Source organism: Heliangelus exortis, chromosome 28 (genome assembly GCF_036169615.1).
Source record: "Heliangelus exortis chromosome 28, bHelExo1.hap1, whole genome shotgun sequence".
NCBI lineage: Eukaryota > Metazoa > Chordata > Aves > Apodiformes > Trochilidae > Heliangelus > Heliangelus exortis.
In genome coordinates, this window is record NC_092449.1 from 223,167 (window position 1) to 241,920 (window position 18,754).

Genomic DNA, 18,754 nt, shown 5'->3' on the forward strand with positions numbered 1-18,754 from the left:
TGGGACGGGGCTCCCCCCATGGGCTGGCTCTGTCCCCCCACCCCCATCCCCGGGGCCGGCCTCTGTGCCCGAGACGAGGGTCCCAGCGGGGCCGGGAGCGCGGGGATCTCCAGCAGGGAGGGGTCGGGGGTGGGGGCACTGGTGTCGGGGTTGGAGATGGTGTTGGGGATCCGGAGCAGTGTGGGGGGGCGTACTGGGTTGACTGGGACCTCCTCTTGGTAATGGGGTGAATGGGAGCAGTGGGGAGGGGGAGTACGGGGATGACTGGGGACCCTCGTGAGTAGGTACTGGTGATTGGGTCCAGTATGAGCAGTGCTGGGGTCACAGGGGCTCCGAGGTGACCCCATGGCATCATGGGGAGCACCAGCTGGGACGGTACTGGGGTCACTGGGAGCAGTGTAGGGTACTGGGGTGTACTGGACTGGGACCAGTACGAGCAGTACCATGGTCAGTGGGAGAAGTGTAGGGGAGTCTTCGAGTGACTGGGTGTCTGTGCGGACCTTGGGTGGATACTGGGGTCACTGGGAGCAGTGTGGGGATACTGGGTTGATGGAGACCTCCACTTGTGTGAGTAACGGTGTGACTGGTACCATTATGGGCAGTACTGGGGCCGCTGGGAGGACCCGTGGGGCACGAGTGACTGGGAGCCGTGGGGAAGATAACTGCATTCACTGGGGCAGCACTGAGGTGGGCATTGGAGTTACTGGAAATAATGGGAGGATACTGGGAATGCTGGCACGGTAGCATTGGGACCAGTTGGGGCACCCTGGGGTCTCTCCCGGGACGCCTCGGGGGTTCTCTCTCTGGACGCCGGGGTGGGACTGGGGGGCCCGCGTGGGGCGGGTTGCGATGAGCCCCCCCCTAATTCCCTCGGTCGCCATTGCCCCTTTAAGGCTCTGCCCTCCCCGCGGCGATCGCTGATTAGCGGGGAGCCCGGTGCGCGCGCCTACCTCACCCTGCGCGCACGCGCATTGCTCGCCCCGCCCCTTTCCCCTCCTCTTCCTTCTGACGTTCGCAGCCCCAGCCAATCCGCTTGCGGCTGCGTGTTCCGCGGGTGGGCGCGAGCGGCCAAAGGGAAGCCCGGAGGCGGGCATCTCATTTGCATAATAATAGAGGGGCGGGGCCAGGGGAGGAAGCGTCGCGGAGCGGAGCGGGAGGTGGGGGCGGCCCGGGCGGGGGTCGGGGTCAGTGGAGGGACCGAGGGGGAGGAGCAGGGGGTGAGGGGCTGGGGGTGCACGGGGTGAGGCTGCTGTGGGGCACCGCGGAGGGGGCCAGGGGGGTGCGTGGGGGGGTGGAGGATGGAGGATGTGGGGGGTGGTGTCCTGGGGTGGGTCTGTTGGGGGGCAACGGTGGGGGCGAGGGGGGCACAGCGGAGAGGGCTCAGTGTGAGGGAGGGGGGGTTTTGATATGCGGTGGTGGTCGTGTTGGGGGGGCACAACAGAGTGGGGTCAGTGGGGGTCCCCGGGAGGTCCCAGGGGTCGAGTGGGGCCGTGTATAGGGCTGAGCCTTTTGAGGAGCAGGGAGGGGGGGCACAGCGGAGGGGCCGGTGGGGGGGCAGGGGGGTTCTTATGGGGTGGGAGGCTGGCGGGGAGGGGGATTCCGTGGGATTCGGGGGTCTTTGGGGTCTGGTGGGGGAGGAGGCACTATTTGCTGGGGTATCTGTTATCCCCACGGGCAGGACCTCTCTGACAGGGGCTTTGGTAGGGGGATAGGTCAGGGGGTGTGGAGGGGCAGGGGGATTACTGCTGAACTGCCCCCTCAGAGCTGGGCACGGGTGCTGTCCCTCAGAGCTGTTGACCAGAGCCATGGCCCACAGCGCCAAGCAGCCACCAGCCGGGATGCTGTAAGTTCCACCGTGTCCTCTGTGCCACCAGTCAATCCACATCATCCTCTCCCTGCCAGGGCCTGGTCCTTTGTCCCTTGATAAATAGTGGCTGCTCTTGCCTTGGGGGTCTGCTGCATGGTTTTGGGACCCCTGTCCCCTGCTGTGGGTGGCACCTTTCTCCCCTCACCCACTGCCTTCATGAGCTTGTGCTTCTCTCCAGCCCGGCTGATGAGCCTGGGGCCAGAGAAGTGTCTCCAGAGATTAGCACCAGTTGGGTTGTAATTCCTGGGCTGTCCAACCTCCCAGCAGAGAGCATAGGGGCTGTGGACCCACTGAGGTGGAGGGAGGTGGGTGCTGGTGTGAACTGGCTGAGGGAGGCTCTGATAAGAGGAGGAATCTTGCCTGAAATAACTTTTTTAAGAATCCTTTGGCATGCCAGGAATCCAGATCTCAGTGGGGGGAGGTAGAGATCTGGTGTCTGGTGGTGGTGGTAGGGTGTCAGCATGTTCGTGAAGCTCAATGATGCTGTATGGACATCACCAGGAATGTTTTTGTTAGAGCTGAGAAAGGAAGCCTGAGGCTGGCTCTGCCTGTGTTTTTTCCCCCCTGGGAGATGAAAGAAGAGATGGTCTCAGCTTCCTGTGGACTTCTGCATGAGTGTGGGGGTGCAGGGCTGGCCAGGATCCTGTTGAAAGAGCTTGTGCTCTGTGGATAGGCTGCCCGCCTATCCACAGCACCAGGGTAGATCCAGGTTGTGTCCCCAAGGGCTGACAGAAAGCTGAATTATCTGCAAGGGGGGTTTGAACAGTGAGCTCATAGCGTAGGTTGGAGTCTCTGAGGGGGTTTGGGTTTACACCAGGTATGTGATGTGACAGACAAAAACTCTGGGCCACATCCTGAAAAGGTTGGAATCCATCTGGCTTTTTGGTACACGTCGGCTTTTTCTTTCCTTGCTGGGGCTTGTGCTCACCCTGCACTAGTGATCAAGTCTTGTGACTTGGATGGAACCCAAGCCAGCACCATTTGCTGCAACCCTGGACCTTCCCTGGCTCCCTCCACATGAGGGGCCCAGCGGAGCAGGCCGGGGCAGCTTGGGGAGGCCCCACATGATGCTGGAGTGAGGTTGTGTGTGCTTGGCTGGGGCAGGGAGGCTCTGCCAACCCCAGGCTGGACCTGCATCCTCTGCTGCAGGCAGTTTATCAGTAATGATGACGCAGTGAGTTGGAGAGCAGGAGTTGGGGCTGCCAGCTTGGCGTCGGAGTTGCCATTAGGGTTGGGGTTTTTGTGTCTTGGTGGCAGCAGGAACCTGATGGAGTGGTTGTGGCTGGAGCGGGTCTGACAGGTGCCCTGCCCTAAGCCTCTGCCTCCAGGATTCTCATTATCCAGCTTGTGCTGGATGTGGGTGATGCTTCCAGATGGTGCCCCTAGAGCCAGATTCCAAACCCCCATGGCTCCTCTTCCCCTGTAGAGGAGGATCAGTTTGTGCCACTCCGGATTCCTTGATGAGGGATGTGCCCCAGCCTTGGTGGCACACAGAGATGTGACCATTGTTGTTACCTGACCCTAAGAGCAGCACCAGCAGCTCCCAGCCCTCTTCCAAATGTTACTGGACCTTGGGGCAGCTTTTGTGTGCCCAGGACTACACTGCTCACCCACTGCTGGGCTCTGCTGGAGCCCCATCCCTCAACTGTGGCCTCTCCCTGGGGAAACAGGTACTCCAGGGCTGGCACTGAGTTTGGGGACTGTTAGGGTGGGTTAGAGCTCGGGGGGGTCTGGCAAGTGTGAGGCCATGCTGCCAGGGATGTGTTGCCCTTGGTCCCAGAAGTTTCCCAGCCCTTTCTGAAGGGTGCTCTCTGCCTGCAGACATGCTGTGAGCAAAGCTCAGCATGGAAACTTCCTGGTGGCTGTCAAGCAGGAGAAGGGAGAGTCAGCACGGACAAGCAGCGAGAAGCCACATGGCGAGGAGGAGGTGAGCTCTGTTGTTCACATCCCTCCTTCAGCAGTGCCTGGGAGTGGGGTCTGTGTTGCCCAGCTTGGGGCTGTCCCTGTGCTTGTTCTTCAGGCCCAGCCAGGCGAACCCATGGCTGCAGCCATGGCCTGAACAAAGGCCTTCCCTGAGGGCTGGGAGGCCCAGTTGGGTCTGCTGGCTGCTCCTGTGTCCTGCTGGCTCCATGGCATTGTGCACTCTGATGTATTGTCCCTTTCCTTTTGCTGGCTGTCAGCCGGTGAAGAAGAGGGGCTGGCCCAAGGGCAAGAAGAGGAAGAAGATCCTTCCCAATGGCCCCAAAGCCCCCGTAACGGGCTATGTGCGCTTTCTGAATGAGCGGCGTGAGCAGATCCGCACCCAGCATCCTGACCTGCCCTTCCCAGAGATCACCAAGATGCTGGGGGCTGAGTGGAGTAAACTGCAGCTTTCGGAGAAGCAGGTACAAAGAAGCTTGTCCTAGTGCTGGTGGGCTGGGGAGCAGGAGCTGGGGAAGGGGTCAACAGCTCCCTGGGCAGCCTGGGGCTGAGGACCCTCTGTGACCGTAGCGATACCTGGATGAAGCAGAACGGGAGAAGCAGCAGTACATGAAGGAGCTGAGGGAATACCAGCAGTCAGAAGCTTACAAAATGTGTACAGAGAAGATCCAGGAGAAAAAGATCAAAAAAGGTGGGTTGGGGGAGCAGTGGCTGGTGGCATTGCTGCCAGGATCTGGCCACATGCTGCCAGAGCCTCTCATGGGACCCTGGGCAGGCTCCCAGGAGTGACCTTCTTCCTCCTTTCCAGAGGACATGGGTTCTGCAGCAGTGAACACCCTGCTGAACGGGCACCCACACAAGGTAAGTATGTGGGAGGTCTACTTACATGTGGGACTGCTGGTTATGGTCTGTGGGAATGGGTCTGAGTGCAGGTTTTATCTGAAGGAGAATCATGGTCAGGCCTTCAGGCACCAGCTTGCCCTTGAAGCAGAGCCTGGAATGGCAGGAGGCAGAGCACAGATGGCCTTCTGTTCTGACCTGTGCCTCCTGTTGGGTCTAGGACAACTGGCTGCCGGACTCTTGTACACCACCAAGTCTCCAATGGGACAAGTGGCCACCAATTGGCAGATGGTGCTTGCTCAGGACTTGGGGAGCAGGAGCTCTGCTCAAGGGGCTCAGATTTTTGCAAGGAAACTATATATCAGGGAGTCCAAGTATGAGTCACACCACTGGTAACAGGAAAAATGAATAATGACATCAAAACAACTCAGTCTAACCCAAGTTTTCTGAAAGTAACATTAAGTGAATGCAATTGAAAAACATCAAAACACTTTTAAAAAGTGATTCCTAGAACTGTGACCTGAAACAAGCTGATTGGAATACGTTTGATCTATTAAATTGCCTTTTTTTTATAATGATTTTTTCTTGTTTTTTGTTTTATTGCCTTTCTCTCACCATTTTTTTTGTGTTACAAGTGGTGTGACTCACACTTAAACTCCCTGGTGTATGCAGTTTCCTTGCAGAAATCTGAGCCCTGTGAACAGAGCTTCCTGCTCCTCCAGGGTCTGCCCATGGTGCTCAGCAAGCACCATCTCTCAATCTGCATTCAGTTGTCCTGGTGGAGAGTTGGTGATGTAGATGTGTCCAGCAGCCATTTGTCCCTTTGCCCTCCTGTCTGCCCAGCCTACAGCAGATGGGGACCCCTTTGGTGGGCTCAGCCCTGCCTGATCCATTCCCTTCTGTCCCCCAGGCTGGTGAGTGCAGTGACAATTTCTCCACCTTTGACGTGCCCATCTTCACAGAGGAGTTCTTGGACCAAAACAAAGGTGAGGAGCTGGGCTGTAGGGTGAGGGCTGCCAGCTCTGCAGCATCCTGGGGAATGGGGGGACACGGCTGTGGCCAGAGAGCAACCTGTGTCCCATAGTGGCACTGGGTGTGAGATCCAGGCTGGGAAAGGTCCCCAGCGTGTCTGGATAAGAGGGAGTAAGGCTGGCTGGAGCCTGGGGGCTTCTTGGAATCTTGGAAAAGTCATGTCTGGGGAAGAGATTGGGTTTGGGGTGAGGGCCCAACCCTGCCCTGTCCTGGCAGCCCGGGAAGCTGAGCTGCGGCGCCTGCGGAAGATGAACACGGAGTTTGAGGAGCAGAATGCCATCCTGCAGAAACACACGGAGAGCATGAACTGTGCCAAGGAGAAGCTGGAGCAGGAGCTGGCCCAGGAGGAGAGGCAGACCCTGGCCTTGCAGCAGCAGCTCCAGTCTGTGCGGCAGGCCCTGACTGCCAGCTTTGCCTCCCTCCCCATCCCTGGTGAGCTGGGGGGCAGCTGTGGGGTTGTTGTTACCCAAGTGCAGGACCTGACGCTTGGTTTTGTTGAACCTCATGCAATTGGCCTTGGCTGATGGATCCAGCCTGTTCAGATCCCTCCGCAGAGCCTTCCTACCAGATCAACTCCAACCCAACTTGGTGTAATCTGCAAACTGACTGAGGGTACCCTTGATCCCCTTGTCCAGATCATGAGTGAAGATATTACATATATATAGCTATCCCCAATCCTGAGCCCTGGATGACACCAGTGGCCACCAGCTGGATTGAACTCCAATCACCACAACTTGGTTTCAGGGCTGGTGCTATTGCAGGTGCTGTCCTGCAGGCAATGGCACCTACTGTTCAGGGCCCCTTCCCCAGTGTGATGGGTGGGGCTGAGGGGGGACTTGTTGGCTCTGCTAACTGGGCTGTCACCTCACAGGCACTGGGGAAACTCCCACACTGAGCACCCTTGACTTTTACATGGCCAAACTGCACAGTGCCATCGAGAGCAACCCCCTGCAGCACGAGAAGCTGGTGGTGCGCATCAAGGAGATCCTGTCCCGGATAGCCAGGTGAGGCAGGGCTGGATGGGACCCTCCTGTCCTGGGGAGCACTGGAACCATGGGCTCAGCCTGTGGCAGGGTGGGTGACCAGTAACCGAGCTGGGAAGGTGGGGACAGGGAAGGGCTTTGGAGCTGCTTCTGTTGGGGTAGAGAGGAACCAAACCCCTGTAATACAGCCTTGCTTTCCTCCCTCTTCAGCGAACACTTGTGAAGAGGAACAGTCCCTCTCAGAGCCCAGGGCCGGCCGGACCACAGCCCTGTCCCTTAGGGCTCACACAAGGGACAGTCAATGCTGGTGGTCCGGCTGTTTCCCCCTCCACCCCCCACACCTCACTGGAGAAGTGACCTAGGACGTTCCCTATCCCTGGTGTAGCTGAGCCCTACAGCTGCACCCTCTGAGGGCCTTGAGTTTCTGTGGACCAAGTGGTGACTGGGCTGAGGGTCCCAGCCTGGGAAGTGCTGGGTGAGGTGCTTGGTGATGGGTGTGAGCATCCCCCTGCTCTTCTGCAAGCCCCCCAGCTCCTGCCACCCTCGCCAGAGCAGAGCATCCCCACAGGCCATGGGTGACGTGGGAGCCTGCAGGTGACCTGGAGGCCTGCGTGGGAGGGGGGGAGCCAGATGGGTGCCCTGGGTGCCCTAGTGCTGCCTCCAGGCCCTAATATCAGGCAGGGAGCCTCTTGAGCCCCATCCTGCAGCAGGTGAGGTGCCTTCCTTCCCCCCACTGCTTGCTCTATTTAATCATCCCCCTTCCCTGTGGGTGCCTTTAGCCCCCTGCCCATGTCACCGTGCCTGTCACCTTCCCTCATGGCTCTGGGACCAGGCAGGACACCTCCTGCCCTATGCAGCAGGGAAGGAAAAAATCTTCATGCTGGAGGGGGGGACCTTGGCCTGATCCCCTCCTCCCCACAGCGAGGGGCTCAGGCTTTTGGCTCCTGCCTCCCAGCCAAGCCCATCCTGTACTGTAGGACCACCATGGGACCACTGTGACAGCAGCTGTGTCCTAGCTGAGCTGTGCTGGGGTCGGCTCTCCCCATGACTGCCTGTCACTAATCTCAGACTGTGTAATTAGAGAGTGTCTTATTTTCTTACTAGCACTATGTTACTGTGACCCTGGGTTTAAGCTGGGGTTGTTGTGTTACTGCCTGTTTCTCACCCGCGAGGTCCGAACTTTGTAGCTGAGTCTCCTGGTTGCCATCTCCTGGTGGCCACTTGACTCGGGATGGAGGAGGGAACAAATAAATGCGGGATAAAGAACCAGCCTGGGCTCTGTGTTCTTCCTCAGAGGTGGTGTTGGAGCTGCTCCTGGCCCTAATCCTAGGGGATTTGGTGTGGGTGTGGAAGAGGGGTGGCTGCCCTGTGCTCAATGCTGCAGTCCCCAACTCCAGCTGTGGAGGGTTTGGCAGAGCCACTTTAGTGTCAGCTGCTCTCCCACTTCCTCCAGCCTGCTCGCAGATGTTCTGTGTGGCAGAGCTCACTCGATCCCTGGTGGGTGACCTGCACCCTCGGATCAGGTTCCGAAGCCCAGCGATCACCTTACGGCCCAGCTGGGAGCCAGCACCCATCTATAATTCAGCAGCAGTGGCAGCGAGATGCGGCGGGCAGGCAGGCGCAGCAGGCAGCCCCAGGAGGGCAGCCCCATGGAGAACGGTGTGGGGCAGGAGCCAGGGACCCCTGAGCCTCCCCCAGCTGAGGGCATCTCTGCCCCCCGAGTGCCCCGTGCCCGCCCCCGGTTGGTGTTTCACACGCAGTTGGCCCACGGCAGCCCCACGGGGCACATCGAAGGCTTCACCAACGTCAAGGAGCTCTATGCCAAAATTGCTGAGGTCTTTGGCATCTCGCCCACTGAGGTGAGGGGGCTGTGGTTGCGGGGGTGTGGGGAGGGGGTTTGCACACAAAGCAGGGGGACTCTGACCCAGCGGCACCATCCATGGCCAGCCCTCCTGTGGGTCCCCAACTGCTTGGAAATGCAGCCACCCAAAATGTCCTGGAAAAGATTGTTTTTAACTCAGGGCTGCCTCAGTCTACTCTGGGGAGTGGTTGGGTGGCTCTGTGCCTCAGTTTCTCCTGGCATGCAGACAAGAAGCCAGGGCTGCCTGGTGCCCAGCTGATGCCACATAGCCTGGAGCTGAGGGAAGGGCACCCAGTGGGTGGTGCAGTGCTGGATCCCTGGGCAGGCATGGTGTCCCCAGTATCTCTCTGTGCCAGCTGTGCCCAGGCCTGGCCATCTCTGTCCATGGCTCCTGCCCTGGCAGAGTCAATGCTGGGGCATCCCTAGCCCCTGATGGCAGGTTCCCCCGGGGCAGATCCTCTTTTGCACACTCAACACGCACAAAGTCGACATGCAGAAGCTGCTGGGGGGACAGATTGGCCTGGAGGACTTCATCTTTGCCCATGTCCGGGGGGAGACAAAGGAAGTGGAGGTGACCAAGACAGAAGACGCACTTGGCCTCACCATCACGGACAACGGGGCTGGCTACGCTTTCATCAAGGTGAACCTCCCCCTTCCATGGGGTTGGGGACAACCTGGGTGCTGTGTCTCTGCAGGGTGGCATCCCCCTGCTGGCTTCCTGGGACTGTGTTCTTGCCCAGATTCCCCCCATCAGTGCTCCCCTCTGGCTCTGGAGAGCTCCCTGCCATGGTGTAGTTTGGGGGAGGGGGACCCTTTTTGCCTGACCTGGTTGCTGAAGGACATGGAACCACAGAGATGGGGTTTTTTTGTTTGAGGGGTGGGATGGGGGCTGTCATGTCTATCTGTCCTTCTGGTGCCACCTTGTTGCTGTGTCGTCCCTGTCCCCTGCTGTGGTCCCCAGAGAATCAAGGAAGGGAGCATCATCAACCGCCTGCAGACAGTGTGTGTGGGTGACAGCATCGAGGCCATCAATGATCAGACCATTGTGGGCTGCCGGCACTATGAGGTGGCCCGAATGCTGCGGGAGCTGCCCCGGGCTCAGCCCTTCACCCTCCGCCTTGTGCAGCCCAAGAAGGCCTTTGGTGAGTTGGAGAGTCCTCCTGGGGACTGGGGGAACCCTGGGAGGACCCTGGGGAGATGGGTACCCTGTGGCCCTCCTACCCTGCAGCACCATCCCAAGGACCAGGTGCCCCCCAGGCTTCACCATCCCTGTTTATACCCTGCAGACATGGGCCACCCTTGCATGGTCCCCACACCAGTCCCCCACACCGGCTTGTGCTCCCTGTGGGCATTCCTACCCCTCTGCATGCCCTGTCCTGGACACCCAGGAGCACCCTGTCACCATGTGCATCCCCACCCTGCACTCAGGGGGCTGCTCAGGAGCCCTCCTCCTCATGCATGGCTCAACTTGGGGTTCCTCTGGGGGTGCTAGGACAGGTGTGGGCTGGGTGATGGTACATTCAGGGGACACCAGGCCCTGCCTGTGCCCTCACCCCCAACCTTTGGGGTATAGACATGATCGGGCAGAGGACACGGAGCAGCAAGAGCCTGTGTGAGGGCAGAGTGGCCAGCGGGAAGGAAACGCTGCGGCTGCGGGCACAGGGCCCTGCCATGCTGGAGGAGGGGGTAAGATGCACCCGGAGATCCCCATGCAGAGCCCACAGCTGCTTCCACCCTGCTCAGGGTTGGGGTTGAGCCCCCTGAGTCAATCCCCACCCTCCACACTGGGGGCATTTCTGGGTGCCCATGCATGCAGCATCCATGGGCACAGCCCCATTGGAGCCAGGGGGGTGTACCTGGGCCATGCCCCCACCCCTGGGGCTTCTTACCCCCAGCCCAGCCCCTTTGAGGAAGAAGCCGCTCGGAGGGTGGATGACCTGCTGGAGAGCTACATGGGCATCCGGGACAGTGAGCTGGGTGAGCAAGCTGGGAGGGCAGGCAGGGTGCCCACTCTGGACCCTCGCCCACCCTGGACCCTTACCCACCCCTGACCCTGCCTCTCCTGTGCCCCACAGCCTCAACAATGGTGGAGGCAGCGAAGGGGAGCACTGGTGTGGCCCAGCTCGCCCACGACTTGGACTCAGTGCTGGGAGAATTCGCCTTCCCCCAGGAATTTGTGGCTGAGGTGTGGGCAGCCGTCTGCCACCCCAAGGGGGATAAGGAGTAGGTGTGGGTGGGGGCGACAGAGTCCCTCACCCCTATCCCCTCCCTATGGTTCCCCTAATACTTGGGGCTGGTGGTGCTGATGAGGGTCCCCATCCTGCCCCCTGCACCTTCCTGAGCTGCACCCCTGTGTCCCATGGGTTGGGGGTGGGCAATGGGGCACCCAGCACCCTTGTCCCCAGCCCTCCCTTTCATGCACCACCAAAACACATTGGGAAGCGGCCGCGGCTCATTAAAGGAGAGATTGGAGGAGAAGGGCTCTTGCTTGGGCTGATAGCCAGGCTGGAGGCCCCCATTATCCCCCTGTGTGCAGGCACGGAGAGCTGCACAAGCTGCGTTTTATTGGGGGAAGGGACAGATGGGGACAGGGGAGCAGCTCTGTGCCCTCTGCCACCCCCGTAGGTACCAGGCTCAGGGCAGGGGGGGGGAGAGGGTGGGTGCTCGGGCAGGTGATGGGGGCAATCAATTAACACGGTGGGTTGGGGGTTTGGTGTTTTGTCTTTCCCCCACCCCTGAGCTCGCTGCCTGTTCCCTGGAGCCGTTACTGCAGGACAGAGCCGGCAGTGAGCTTGCGATGCAGGGAGGGATTGAGGGAGAGGATGGAGGGGCGAGGACGCAGACTGGGGTAGATGCGGTGCAGCACCGCCCGTCGGAAGAGGATGTAGACCCAAGGGTCCAGGATCTGATTCCAGGTGACCATGCGGATGTAGATGAGCAGCATCTTCTGTGTCTCCATGGGCAACATCTGGATGTGGCCACTGGCCGGCAGCTGCTGCAGGACCATCTGGACAATGAAGATCTGGGGGAGGGACAGAAAGGGGACTAGGAGTCAGCGGGGCGGGGCAAGCAGAGCACATGAGCTGCCCTTGGGGTGGGGGGAGATGATGAGAGTCAAGATGCTCGTTGAGCCTGTGGGGCAGAGGTACCAGGTTGGGATGGGGTATCTGCTGCCAGGAAACACCTGCTCTGCCTGCCCAAAACCCAGCACCCAGCTGCCAGCTCAGGCTGAAGAAGGGTGGTGGGAGGACACTCAGGGCATGACCAGGAGGGACATGGAGAGGTGGGTAACACACCCAGACCTGGGACCTCACGAGGAGTGACACCAAGACCCATAGAGGACTTGGAGCTGGGGGATTAACAAGACCTGAGGCCTCACTAGAAGCAGGGAGAGGGGGAGGGAGGAGCACACCAAGACCAAAGCCCTCACCAGGAGTGGCATCCAGCAGATGGTGGCAATGATCATGATACCCACAAGCTGCACCATCATCTCCACCTCGCTGTCCCGGCGCCGCTGTACTGACTCGCGGTCATGGTAGACGCGGCAGAGGGTCACCACACTGATTGTGTTGAAGATGAATGAGAGCAGCACACAGAAGATGCCCAGCAGGGCAAAGAGCAGGCAGAAGATGACATTGCCGGTGTCAGGCAGGAGGGTGAGGAAGCACCAGGATCCGGGATACTGCAGTGTATACCGCCCCAGCCCCAGCACTGGCAGCAGCCCCAGCAGGCAGGAGAAGCCCCACACCAGCCCCACGATGGACCAGGCACGGTGCTTGGAGATGTTGGTGGAGCGGGAGAAGGGGTGGTTGATGCCGAAGAACCTCTCACCAGCCATGGTAGCCCCCAGCAGCAGTGGGCACTGCCCAAAGAAGACCATGGAGAAACCAAGGAAATTGCAGAGGTGGCAGCCAGGGTCCACCTCAGTCCAGGTGAACTTGATGAAGTGGTAGGGGATAATGACCGAGGCTGTCACCAGCAGCCCCATGAAGTCCGTGACCACCAGCCCGCTGAGGAAGATGAGGAAGGAGGAGCGGGCCCGGCTGGACAGCTTGCGGGAGGAGCTGAGCAGGACACAGAGGGCGAAGAGGTTGGAGCAGAGGCCGATGAGGCCAAAGGCAGTGGAGAACCAGGGTGAAGTGATGCTGTTCTGAGCATTGCCACTGGCGTTGAACACCCCGAAGCACACGTCCGGCCGGCCACTTGTGCTGCTGTTGGGGGGCTTCATGTCTCCCCCCAACCCCATCCTGCTCCTCCCGACAGCTTCAGGCTCCCTGCTGGCTGAGCTCCATGGCGTGTGTCCCACCCCACCAGGGCCAGCACTGATCCCTGTGGGGGACAAGGAGGGAGGTTCAGGGCCAGTTCCCCATGGCCAAACCCACCCCTCACCCACTCCAAGCCTGTGAACAGGGGGCATGAGGAGCAGCCCACGGGCTGTGGGGAGCACACACTGGGACCACAGCACAGGCTGGGTGTGGAGGGCCCCAGCCCCACAGCTGGCTGGGATTAGCTGTCCCTGGCTATGAGCTGCATGGGGCTGTTGCCATGAGGCTGTAATGCAGAGTGTTTGGAGAAACACAGCACCAACAGCTTAGCTGTCAGCACCAGCTCCCTGCAGCCACACAGACATGGCCAGATACTCCTGGGGACAGACATCTGCCCTCTGTAGTGGCAGGAGGACCTGCTCTGAAGGACAGGGGATGAAGGCACAGTGCAGCTGTGCTGAGCCTTGCCCTGACACCCCATCCCTGCATATTCCCATCCACGCTCCTGCCTCTATTGGCAGAGGCCCCACTACCACACCATGGTGGGGAAACTGAGGCACAGGATGGGATGGCCACTCCTGGAGCCATGGCACCATGATCAACCCACAGCCATGGGACATGGGCTCACACTTGTGATGTCCCCATTCTCACTCACAGCCCTACTGGAGCTGGACCCAAGAGTTTGTCACCAGGGTGATGGCCCAGGGGCTGTCAGTGTACATGAGGACTGCTGCAGCCATGGTCAGCCCGGTCAATGCCACACTGGCTGAGCTGAGACTTGGAGCCAGGAAGCATCCAACTTCTGGGAAGCTTGAGGGCCACTGATACCATCACTAATGAGCCCAGGCTGCAAATGGGGTGATAGGGATGGGGCAGAGGCAACAGTGGGGACCAGACCCACCTACAGGGACCAGACCCCCCAGGACTAGACCTCTCCTGGGACCCATTTCTCCAGGCTGTGGGTATGTCACTCCATCTGCCTTGTTCCCACACTGCTGGCTGACACTGTCCATGGCCTGGTGGCTCCTGTGGGATGCCTGGCTGCATCCTGACCCACTGCCTCTCCCAAGCCCCCACTATGATTCCTGCAGTGCTGGGGGTCCTGGTGCCCCTGCCTCCTGGCACTGCCACCTGCCCTCTGTCCCCATATCAAACCCCAAGCCAGCCCTGATAGGCACCAAGCCTCAGAGCGGGTCCTGCATCTGGACCCAGTCCATGTCTCACAGCCTGGCACCCCCATCCCCTTTATGGCCCCCAGCACAAGGATGGCCCCACGAGCTGCCGTGCAAACCGCAGCATGCGCTGGGCTTGGGTTGGGGCCAGGCATTGCAACACCCTCCTCTGGGCCACAGCCAGGGCGGCTGAGGGTGCCAGCACCCATCCACCATGGCAGCACCCCCGTCCTCATCCTCAGCTCTGTCCCCAGCCTCACAGATTCTGTGCAGTGGGGAGGGGACTGGAGGAGGTGGCAGGGACATGTCCCCAACCCTGTTCCCATCCCCATCCTGGTGTGGGCAGCTGGCAGAATGTGGTGGTGATTCACTGCTGCAGTGTGAGGCCAGTCTGGCTTTTTCCATGAGACAAGAGTGAAAAGTTGCTGCTGTTTGCTTACTTCAGTCCCTGAGGGATGGCAGTGGCAGCCCTGGAGGCATCAGTCCCCTTGAGAAGTGTGGTCAGGACTTGGTGTGATGATTCCAGGTAACTGAGGAACCACCAGATTTTCCCATGTCCCCTGGGTTTCCCCTCCATGGGAACTGGAAAATTCCATCCCCCTGGCCCCACGGTGATGCCAGGTGGGTGCCAGGGATTGGAAGTCCTGTAGCTCAGGGATCCCACAGCACAGGAGTCCCATGGTTTGGAGATCCCAAGGCTTGGGGGTCCTGCTCTGACTGTCCCAGGCCACATGCCTGCCCTCACTCTCAGGGCACTGTCCCCAAACATCTGTCCACCCTTACTCCAGCGTGGGATCAGGACCCACTGTCCTGCTGCCCCCTCACCCACGGACCTATGGCCATGGGATGCTCTTGGCTGGATGAGTCTCTTCTCCCCACAGTGTCTGCAGGAGGGATCAACCTGTGGTGGCACCATGGCTGCACAGGAACACACCAGCTCGGGCAGTTCCACACCACACACCCCAACTGCCCATCACCCACATCCCTTCCTGCCCCAGTGCAACTGCAACCTGGACCCTCATCCAGTGCTGGCTGACAGCAGAGCTGGGACATGGGGAGGTTCTGCCTCAGGGTGGGTTCTGTGGGGCAAGAAGCTGGGTGCTGCCCTGCACAGAGCTGCTGCAGCCAGGGACCTTGCATCACTTAGAGGGAATCAAATATTAAAGAGGGACCATTTAGTGCCAGCATGGCTGGGAGTGAGAGGAACCCTGCATATGCCAAAGCAAACTAGAGGCACTTACAGGAAGGGGCTTATGTGGGGGGGTCCCCACTCCCCATCTTCCCCAACCACAGGGAGTTGTGCTTGGGGGACAGCAGGTCCTGCTGGAGAGACCCTGAGCTCACCGCCCGTCCCCATCAAACCCAAGAGCTCAGGTTTGGGGTCACTGGATTTGGCAAAACTCTTCCCCAGGAGGTTCTGTGGGAGCAAGGGTTTGGCTGTGAGTAAAGGTGCATGGTGCTGGAGGAAAATCCCAGGAGAAGGAGAGAAGCTGTCTCAGGCCCAGGCTACTGAAGGCTGTGGGCAATAATGGGGTTCTTGGCACCACTCAAGCCCAGAGGTTGCAGATGCTCCCTGTGCTGCCCGGCACTGCTTCCTGCACTGCCCACATCCGAGGTTATCAAGGGAAAGGCAAAAGGCAAATGGGGAGCGCAGGAGGTTGTTCCTTATCAGCTCTGCTGCCGCCTGCCCAGCCTGTTGCTTCCCATAGTTTCTTTAGGCAGGGCTGGGCACAGGGCTGGTAGGGTTGGAGGGAGGCTGGGAAAGGAAGTTTGCTGGGCAGTGGGGGAGCACATGTCTGCAAAGGGAACCCAAACTGGGCATCAGTTGGATTCCACAACACTCCCCCTGAGCCCCTTGTGTCCCCTGGGCTTGGGCTCTGCCACTCAGGACATGGTACTTGGTGCAGGGTGGTTGTGCAAAAGATGCTGCAGGGTGTTTGCATTTCTCCCTCCTGGGTCCAGTCCCTCTTCTTTGCTGGCTTGACCCTGCTGGGGACAGTCCCATCCTGAAGGGACAAGGACTTTCTCTGCAGTGTCCCTTCTGCCTCTCCAGCCTGATGTCCTTTGTGCAGGTGGTCCCATGGGACACTGTTGGGCACAGCTGTCCCTGCCAGGGATGGACATGATCTCACTGCCAATGTCCTCTCCCGGCCTGGGGCTCTCTGGGCAGCAGCTCAGCTCAAGGCCACATGCACGTCGGAGGGGAAGGGGCCTGCCAGGGTCCCACGTCCCTCCCTGGACTTACTGCCATCAAAGGGACCTGCTGCGTGAGAGCTGGCCTTGTCTACAGCAGAGGACACTCAGGACATTCATGTGAATCAACGCCACACCAGCAGGGATGGTCCCTGCCGGGTACAGTGGCTGTCCTCATCTGTCCCCGCTGTGACCCGTGGCTGAGGTCCCCAACCCGCACGCCCTCGGGCTGTCTCGAGGACGGTCAGTCCCTGTCCCTTCTGGTCCCAGCCTCTCCTGAGATCCCAGAGCGGGAGATGGCGGAATGGGGATCGCCCTGCCGGATCAGGGCCGAGCAGCGCCGAGGGCCGAGGGGACAGACTGGGGGGGCGGTACAAAAGGAACCCCCCCGCTTCGGCCGCCCACTCCGGTCTCCCGAAATAGCCCCTTTCCTGCCCCTTTCTTTTCCCGCCCCTTTCCTTTCCCGGTCCTTTTCCCTCCTCAGCCCTTCCCATCAGCGCGGAACAGTCGTCGGCACTTTGCCGGGAGGGCAGCGAGAGGGGGGGTGGTTGGGGGCTGCTGCAGGACCCGCCCCGGCGGGGGGAGCCCCAAAAGCATATCCTGGGGCCTGGGGGGGGGACCCGAGACCTGACAGCCCCGGGCAGCCAACACCGGGGACAGACAGCCGGGGAGGGAGAGAGTCACCACGGCTTCGTCCCCCCCTCCCCATGGGGGTCACTGCTTCCCCCACCCTCTCTCCCGCCCAGAACCTCACTAGCTCTTCGGGTCTCTGGGCAAACCGGGCGGCTAAACCCCGCCCCCCCCCATACACATCCCCACAGCCCCGAACGGTCCCCCGACCCCCGCAGAGCCCCACAGTCCCCAAGGCTCCTCACAGCTCCTTCCTTCCCTTCCTCCCTCCGTCCCAGCTCTGCAGTTTGTCCGTCCATCCCAGCCGCTCCATCCGTCCACCTCAGCTCTGCTCTCTGTCCATTACTCTCCGAAAGTCCGTCCCAACCCTGTGGGTCTCTGTCCTTCTTAGCCCCTCTCGCGGCTCCCCACCCCCCCTCCCCAACTCCCTCGTCCATGAGCCCCCCAGACCCTCCATCCGCCCCTCCCTCCCTTGCTGATCCCGGCCCTACCTGGACGCCCCGAGGGCGGCCGATCCTGGCTCGGCTCAGCTCCTCTCAGCCTGGTTCAACTTAGCCCAGCCCAACCCAGCCCGGCTCGGCTCGGCTCGGCTCGGCTCAGCTCAGCTCAGCCCGACTCAGCCTGGCTCAGCCCATCCCCGGCGCAGGGGAGGGGAAGGGCCGGTCTCGCAGCGCTCCCCCCGGCCCCGCCCCACGCCCTCGGGAGAGGGTCCGGATGGGGCCCCGCGCCGGTTGCCCTCCCGGCTCCGCACGGGGCTCTCCGACCCCCCTTTCCCCCATCCCCCACCTCCCACCTTGGTCGGGAGGCACCGGCTGTGCCCTAAAGCCCCCGCATTGTCCGGTGCTGAGCCCTCCAGCTTGGCACCCAGAGCATGAAGTTGCCTTGACTGTGCCAGCACTCATGGGTGGAACAGGGGGCTGCATGCTCTGGGCTCATCTGTCCCTTCATGGCTGTGGGAAGGGGCTGGTGCTGAGGCACCCCAACCCTGCCAGCCCGGCTATAATTAGCGGGGCTGAGTCTTATCTGGGTTACTCACTTGTTTACCCCAGCAGGATTCCTGTGTCTGGACGGGGGGTTGTCAGTCCAGCTGAGCTGCCACTGCTGTTGTCCCTATGGGAGCCACATGGTCCATGGCACAGCTCATGGCACAGCTGCATTGGGCATGGAGTGGGGCATGTCCTCCAGCCTGGGGTGGGGACATCTCCACTGTCCCCTGCAGCAAGCCCCGGGACCACTGGTGCTTCCAACTCTGAAGCATTGGAAAATCACCCCGTGAGCCCATGGGTGATGCTGGGGTGTCCTGTGCACCCGTCACCCCACCCTGTGTTCTGTGAGCAGCCCAGAGATGCTCCAAGGAGGTTGACTCCTGACTGGGAGGTTTTCCTGCCAGCACCTTGGCACTGCCAGGCTGCAGACCCCATCCCTCGACCTCTTGGTGTGGAGCAAAGAGTGGCACAACAAAAGCCTGGGAGGAGGGTGACAGTTGGAGCAGGAATGTGGCTGATACTGCCATGGGGAACGTGCAAGGAGCCAGAGCAGAACCTAGCTCAGCATCTGCTGCTGGGCCTTGATGCTGCCATGGTGTGCCAACCCTCCTGCCACCCTGGTGCAGCTGTGCACGCAGAGGATGTGGGCACAGCAGTACTGGGAGCATCTCCTCACTGACCTGCCACCACCCTAACATAAACACATCCAAGCTGCTGCTGCAGCCTCCATCAGTGGAAAGGAGCTCTGCCTTCCACACCCAGCCTGGGGCTGCACCAGGGAGAACCATGTGGCAGAGGAATGGAACTGGGTCACCCAAAAATGCAGGGGAGGTGCAGAGAAGAGAAAATCATCTGGGCTCTGGCTGGATGCAGCCCCTGGACCAGCCAGGGTGGGTGCCGAGGCTCAGTGCAAGGGTGTGGGCTCTTCTGCCTGGTCAGTGGCTCTGTCCAGGGCTGCAAGTCAGGTGTGTGAGGAAAAGGCTGCTCACTGCCTTTGTCCTGGTA

The 18,754-nt window shown here is 60.5% G+C and overlaps 3 protein-coding genes across 6 annotated transcripts; 2 read left to right on the forward strand and 1 right to left on the reverse strand.

The window, feature by feature from the left end:
- The first annotated feature begins 1,108 nt into the window (after window positions 1-1,108).
- HMG20B (high mobility group 20B) lies at window positions 1,109-7,911 on the forward strand. Of its 4 annotated transcripts, none has more exons than XM_071727553.1 (10): window positions 1,109-1,184; window positions 1,789-1,843; window positions 3,689-3,794; window positions 4,048-4,251; window positions 4,358-4,478; window positions 4,596-4,648; window positions 5,538-5,613; window positions 5,876-6,091; window positions 6,531-6,663; window positions 6,853-7,911. In XM_071727553.1, exons 2-10 carry the CDS (start codon window positions 1,806-1,808, stop codon window positions 6,863-6,865), a joined length of 960 nt encoding a protein of 319 aa, XP_071583654.1. In that variant the 5' UTR covers window positions 1,109-1,184; window positions 1,789-1,805; the 3' UTR covers window positions 6,866-7,911. The 4 variants fall into 4 exon arrangements, with proteins under 4 accessions (XP_071583654.1, XP_071583656.1, XP_071583653.1 ...); XM_071727555.1 differs by having other exon boundaries at window positions 1,111-1,157; XM_071727552.1 differs by having other exon boundaries at window positions 1,134-1,184; window positions 1,763-1,843.
- A 62-nt stretch (window positions 7,912-7,973) lies between these two features.
- GIPC3 (GIPC PDZ domain containing family member 3) lies at window positions 7,974-10,949 on the forward strand. Its single transcript, XM_071727556.1, has 6 exons — window positions 7,974-8,501; window positions 8,958-9,143; window positions 9,465-9,645; window positions 10,077-10,189; window positions 10,399-10,480; window positions 10,579-10,949. Exons 1-6 carry the CDS (start codon window positions 8,244-8,246, stop codon window positions 10,728-10,730), a joined length of 972 nt encoding a protein of 323 aa, XP_071583657.1. The 5' UTR covers window positions 7,974-8,243; the 3' UTR covers window positions 10,731-10,949.
- Window positions 10,950-11,050: 101 nt separating this feature from the next.
- Window positions 11,051-17,458, reverse strand: TBXA2R (thromboxane A2 receptor). The gene is made up of 3 exons (XM_071727550.1): window positions 17,255-17,458; window positions 11,934-12,832; window positions 11,051-11,525 (listed from the first exon to the last, which is right to left on the reverse strand). Exons 2-3 carry the CDS (start codon window positions 12,747-12,749, stop codon window positions 11,268-11,270), a joined length of 1,074 nt encoding a protein of 357 aa, XP_071583651.1. The 5' UTR covers window positions 12,750-12,832; window positions 17,255-17,458; the 3' UTR covers window positions 11,051-11,267.
- Window positions 17,459-18,754: the final 1,296 nt, after the last annotated feature.

Excerpts from the sequence above, each read along its gene's own strand:
- HMG20B (XM_071727553.1), top strand. The coding sequence starts at position 1,806 with ATGGCCCACAGCGCCAAGCAGCCACCAGCCGGGATGCT. Across the intron at positions 5,614-5,875 it reads GTTCTTGGACCAAAACAAAG|CCCGGGAAGCTGAGCTGCGG; the intron begins GTGAGGAGCTGG and ends CTGTCCTGGCAG. Across the intron at positions 6,092-6,530 it reads TGCCTCCCTCCCCATCCCTG|GCACTGGGGAAACTCCCACA; the intron begins GTGAGCTGGGGG and ends GTCACCTCACAG.
- GIPC3 (XM_071727556.1), top strand. The coding sequence starts at position 8,244 with ATGCGGCGGGCAGGCAGGCGCAGCAGGCAGCCCCAGGAGGGCAGCCCC. Across the intron at positions 9,646-10,076 it reads GCAGCCCAAGAAGGCCTTTG|ACATGATCGGGCAGAGGACA; the intron begins GTGAGTTGGAGA and ends TTTGGGGTATAG. Across the intron at positions 10,481-10,578 it reads CATCCGGGACAGTGAGCTGG|CCTCAACAATGGTGGAGGCA; the intron begins GTGAGCAAGCTG and ends TGTGCCCCACAG.
- TBXA2R (XM_071727550.1), bottom strand. The coding sequence starts at position 12,749 with ATGGGGTTGGGGGGAGACATGAAGCCCCCCAACAGCAGCACAAGTGGC. Across the intron at positions 11,526-11,933 it reads TCTGCTGGATGCCACTCCTG|ATCTTCATTGTCCAGATGGT; the intron begins GTGAGGGCTTTG and ends TCCCTCCCCCAG.